At 46.6% G+C, this 5,795-nt stretch overlaps 1 protein-coding gene across 1 annotated transcript; it reads right to left on the reverse strand.

Annotated features, from left to right (window-relative positions):
• Positions 1–220: 220 nt before the first annotated feature.
• LOC119303431 (ferredoxin--NADP reductase, root isozyme, chloroplastic) lies at positions 221–3,752 on the reverse strand. The gene is made up of 6 exons (XM_037580558.1): positions 3,622–3,752; positions 3,489–3,548; positions 2,776–3,102; positions 1,980–2,199; positions 990–1,230; positions 221–823 (listed from the first exon to the last, which is right to left on the reverse strand). The coding sequence occupies exons 1-6, from the start codon at positions 3,643–3,645 to the stop codon at positions 565–567; spliced, it is 1,131 nt and encodes a 376-aa protein (XP_037436455.1). The 5' UTR covers positions 3,646–3,752; the 3' UTR covers positions 221–564.
• Positions 3,753–5,795: the final 2,043 nt, after the last annotated feature.

Here is a 5,795-nt window from a genome sequence, read left to right on the forward strand (position 1 = left end):
AGTACCCACAGAATATTTATATGCCCTCTGAATATTTGAATGAATAACAATCTACAATATAGTATTGCACTTCATCCATGAGACCATGAACAACCAGGACAGGTGCTTAAATCCATGAGACCATGAACAACCAGGACAGGCAGAGAGTAAAATGGCAACACAAATTTGGCTACTAAATAAGTATCATTGAAATTAGCAAGAATTTCCATAGAAAATATCATGAAGTACGCACAGAATATTTATATGCCCTCTGAATATTTGAATGAATAACAATCTACAATATAGTATTGCACTTCATCCATGAGACCATGAACAACCAGGACAGGTGCTTAAATTCGGCTTCAGACAAAACACCTCAAGAAATTATAACAAAAGTTACATGCTTCGTTTCACGCATCATGTGATGCAGAAGCTTATGAATTACATGGACAGTCTTATGATTCTCTCAAAAATAATGTTTGATAATTCTACACCATCACAAGAATCATCCCATGTGTGTGTTCTGCCTTTTTCTGACATCGTCTCACAGCAGAGCAAATCATAGATAACTGAACGGTTCCGATCCTAGTAAACCTCAACGTGCCATTGCTTGTTCTTCTTGAGCTGCGATAGCTTCTGATCCCAGCTCTCCCCTCTCTGCTCTGCCACCTTCTTGAGTGTATCCTGAATCCCTGGCATCATTCCTTTCAAACCACAGAAGTAGATGTGTGCACCGCCATCCAAAAGCTTGAAAATCTCATCGCTGTACTCCTCAATCTTGTCCTGAACGTACATCTTGCCGCCACTCTTGTTCTTCTGCTCCCTACTTAGTGCTTTGTCGAACCTACAAATTCAACACACTCAATTATATTATATTCAACTAGTTTATTCAAGTGGTGGCACACCCAATCTACGATGACGGAAGCATCCAAGTCAATAACAAAATGGCGTTTGGGGCATGTGTAAAGATAATAACAGAAACAAGGTGACGATGGAAGAGGTCTAATAACCTGAAATTGTCTGGATACTGCTTCAGGTAGCTTGTGAATTCTTCGTCATAAAGAAGGCTGTCCGAATTAGCCACACCAAGGAAGAGCCAAGCCAGGCCACCAAATCTGAAATTTGGGACATCTTCCATGAACATGCGGCGTAGGTACCCGCGGTAGGGAGCAACACCAGTGCCAGTGGCAATCATGATATGGGTTGCATTTGGATCACTCTCAGGTAGGAGCATTATTTTGCCAGAGGGCCCTGGGGTCAGAATGAAATGACAGTGAGATGCATAAACTTTAGAACATCCATCATATGCCATGAACTATGAGACCCTGTTCGGTAATCCACCCACTCCTGGAATCTGCGGAGCGAGGAAACTGCAGCTCCGCCGGCTCCGGGAGCAGAGTTGTGGAGCGGAGCGATACCGAACAGGGCCTGAGTATACACAATTCTACCAGAAAGAGTATGTGCATACATGTTTGGTTTGTATCTCGGAACAGGAAGCAGCACATTGTTTGAAGGACATTTATTATATGCATCAAAATTAGACTTTTATCCAAAAATAATAATCAAGTACGACAAAACTAATAGAACAGATCCAGTCGGCAGCAGCCAGCAGGACAGAACAAAGGTAGCTATTAGTGTCAGCGATGGCCATACTGTAAGAGGCTCTTGGATATAAAGGATTTATTATTTGTCTGGCTAGTGCGTCAGAAGTTACCCCCCAAAAAAAAGTTGCTCTTATTCAGAATGTACACTGTAAACCAGTGGCACTGTGAAAAACTCCCCTCTTTCTTAATGTTATGAAGAATGGTTACTTCCTACACAATGTGTATATATGTGTAATGCTCTTTTTGTCAAAGGATTCAGAAATAGATGGTTTAAGACAAATGAACATTAGGCACATGTAAACGAGAAAACTTAGCCCTTTTAGAGTTAGAAGCGCTCATATAAAACTGCTAGCACACAAGAAAGCCTTTGCATCCATCTAAAAGAAAGCAACCAACCTGTCATCTGAATCTTGTCCCCAGGCTTTGAGTTGCATAGGAAATTACTGCAGACACCATTCTTCGAGGGGTCCTCCTTGCCAGTTTCAGGATCATAATAAACTGCACGGCGAACACATAAACTGGCAGTCTTCCCGTCAAATGAATCCCCATACCGAGTAGATGCAATGGAATACAGCCTGACATTCTGTGGGTTTCCAGGCTTCTTTGGGTTCTCTCCCTGATAGATGCACACAAGGTTTGATGAGCAATGAAGATGGGTGGTGAAAACAAGGATGGACGACAGCAAGGTAATGAATAGATACTTGGTACTTGAGTTAACCTAAAGATGGTGAAAACATGGACGGCAGGAAATGCTATGAACAGATATGTGGTACTTGAGTTAACCTAAAACAATTCTCCTACACAAAGCATCAAGCAGCATACTCAAATCAATGTCTATAAATTTGAACATAATTCAAGTACAGCATAACTTGATACGTTTATCCTCTTATTTAATAATACAACCCCTGTTCTGTTCAGTATTCACTATTCAGTAAGACAGACAGAGGATGGAAGAGAAAGTGGTTGAAATGGCTAAACGCTTACTGGAGGAACAATCCTAAGGTAATTCTCCTATAATAAAATCAAGCAGCATACCCAAATCAATGTCTGTAACTTTGAACATAATTTTTTTCAGTACAGCACAACTTGATATGTTTATCCTCTTATTTAGCAAGACAAAGAGTCCCCTATTCAGTATTCAACAAGACAGAGGATGAAACTGAGAAAGTGATGGAATGGGCTGAAGACTTACCGGAGGAATAATCCCATAGCTCTGCCCCTCCCAGTACGGCACATTGCCACCATGGTCGATGACGACGTGGCACGTCTCTCCTGGGGCGTTAGGGCCTACCGCCCGCTCAACCGAGACAATGGTGGCCGTGTAAGGCCCCTTGGGCTTGTAGGTGTTGAGCGGCGGCTCCTTGGCGCTCTCCAGGTCGAGGGGCGCGACGGAGACCTTGCTCTTGCTCGACTGCTGGACCGCCCTGCAGAGATGCCTCGACTGTGCCGCGGCCTTGCTGTCGCACGCCAATGCGGTGCCGATCCATGATTTGTTGCTGAAGCTGAGACTGTTGATGCCCTGAAATGTAGCAAAAGGTGAAATCAGCATACTGTTGATGTTGGGGGCGCCCCTGAAAAAGCTGTGAGCTGGGGATCCACGGCATAGCAAAGCAAGAGCCCTGAGGAACTACTGAATGCGCATGTACTGCTACTGATATGTGTGTCCTATTTGTAAGTTATGCTAGCTAATATCTGCAATCGAAGCAAGAGCGCTGAAGAATTACTACTGAATGTGCATCTACTACTACCAGTACAAGTGTGTCTATGTGCAGGTGATACTAGTTGATCTGTGCAGGAAGCCAAAGGCGCAGCTAGCGGTATCGAATCTCGTGCCTAAAACTGCTCCCGCTAGTTCACGCACTAGCACACGATTGGCGCTGCGTAAAGGGATGTGGAGACGCGCACCTGGATTCCGGAGCTCCTGACGGCGCGGTCCGAGCCGCCGACGGGCGCGGAGAAGGCCACCTGCAGAGGGAGGGAAAAGGTGAGAACTCGGCAGCCGTCGCCCAGGAGCGGGACGGGGTCGGCGCGGACGTACCTGGGACGCGGCGGCGGTGGCCATGGCCGACGGACGGATGGTTCGAGGGATGGAGGGGATGGGGAGGAGGGGTTTTGATCTGGGGAAAGGTGGGGGGAGGGGGCGGCGGGTTTATAGGAGGGGATCGGAGCCGGAGGCCCTTGAGGCGACGGAAGGGACGGCGACGTCCGTCCGCTGCTGGCGCTGGCTGCTGGTGGTTGGTGACGGCGACGCTAATAAAAAAAAATCATCAGTCGCCCCCTAAATTTGTCTACTAAATAAATTATTCTGGACCGTCGATTAGAATAATCGACGGGGCTGTGATTAGATTAGTGGATGAAAGTTTCGACTAGGTTAGCTGATGATCTGATCAGCCGGAGGCAGGTTGCGTGGCTACTTGGCTGGCTGGCTGCTTCGAGTGCCTCCTTCGGCCGCTTCAAAATTGAAATGGCCTCGTGGTGGCCCTCAAGGGCCATCTATCTTGCCTCGCTTGGCAAAGTCAGACGTGCAAACCTGGCTCAGGAGTCAGAACAGGTGAACGCATGAGGCGGCACAGCCCACAGGTGTGCTCCAAGTAGCCACCAGGGAGACACCGATGGCGTGCAGGTAAAGTTGAACCTGCAAGCGAATCAACCTATGGTTGAGTTGGTTAGGTGGACAGTGGTATCCCCAATCCATCAGGGTTTAAATCCTGGTACTCGCATTATTTCTGAATTTATTTCAGGATTTCCGATGATGCGCTTTTAGTGAAAGGAGACGTTCCCGTCGACGACGAGGCGCCTATGGTGACTTCGTAAATCTCAAAATGATATGCTGGCTCAATCTCTCGAAGATGCTCATGGGGGTAGGGTGTGCGTGTGTGCGTTCATAGGGTGAGTGTATGTGCGTGTATATGAGCGCTTGTGTCTGTACTGATGCTCAAAAAAAACGTTGAACCTGCAAGGGCAGGTGTGATGGTACCATAGGCCAATGCCATGAAAGTTTTTTTTTCCCGTGCTCCGGCTGGGAACTAAGGCCTGGTACAATGCATGGTGTTTACGGAGGTCCTTAGTAACACAAATTGAGTTTTTTTAAGCACAAAGTGCTTAGGTCTATATGAGGGGTGTTTAATTAAGTGTCTGCTCTCTACTACTAACCAACGACACATCTGATTTATTTTTATAAACATCTCCCCTAAGCATCTTGCATTGCACAAGGCCTGATACTACTACTAGTGTCTTGGGGCGAAAAAGTGACTAGGGTTTCCGCCTTTCGCCGACGGTCAGTTCCGTTGTCGATTTGCCTCATCTCGTGTGGCCTTATGGTATGAGGTCGTGGTGGATCCTTGCCTTTACCGATGAGAGAGCTTCGTTTGTAGGTGTTTTTTTGAATTTGGTTAGGGGTTGTGCCCTTTTTTGACAGCGGCGGCTATTTTAAGATGGGATAATCGTCTCAGCAGTGCGCCTAGCGTTGTTGTTGTTGTCTCTCCCTGGCTCAAGAGTCAGAACAGGTGAACGCCTGAAGCGGCACAGCCCACAGGTGTGCTTCAAGTAGCCACTAGGGAGAGACCGATGGGGATTTTAATCGGTCGCGACTGACAGGGGCAGCAGGAGAGTGTGCTCGGCGTTCGCCCAAAATCTGCCCATCTGCCCGATCCTTTTTCCACCGACTCTGCCTCTTATTTTCTTTTTCAAACAAATAAAGATCGACCCATTCATCAGCGATCGAGACAGTACAAATAACATTAAAAATAACAAAAATTATATTCAGGTCCATAGACCAGCTAGCGACAAAATGCACGCAGGAGGCACGCGTGTCGCCGTCAACATCCCTCACCGGAGTTAGACAAATTTTGCTCTAGTAGACTCATCGAAAAGTCGTCATGCTAAGGCCTCGCGGAACCACCGCATCAGAACAACAGTCATCAAGAACTTCAAAAAAAGAAAACAATCATCGCCGATTAAGAGAATCGTAAATCGAACGGATCAAACATACGAACACATAGTGGACGAACGAAGACCGGATCCATGCAGACTAAGGCATAGCCTAGTGATCGGAAGGGGCTGATATCTTCTCACTCACTCAGGTTCAAGGCATGATACTTGCAATTTGGGTTTGTTGCATCAATTATACTGTAGGGGGTTCCCTTACAGTCTTTCTGTCAAAAAAAGACCGGATCCACCGACTAAATCCCGTGAGGTCTGTCGGAGACACAC

The sequence above is a fragment of the Triticum dicoccoides genome, chromosome 5A (assembly GCF_002162155.2).
Source record: "Triticum dicoccoides isolate Atlit2015 ecotype Zavitan chromosome 5A, WEW_v2.0, whole genome shotgun sequence".
Classification (NCBI taxonomy): Eukaryota; Viridiplantae; Streptophyta; class Magnoliopsida; order Poales; family Poaceae; genus Triticum; species Triticum dicoccoides.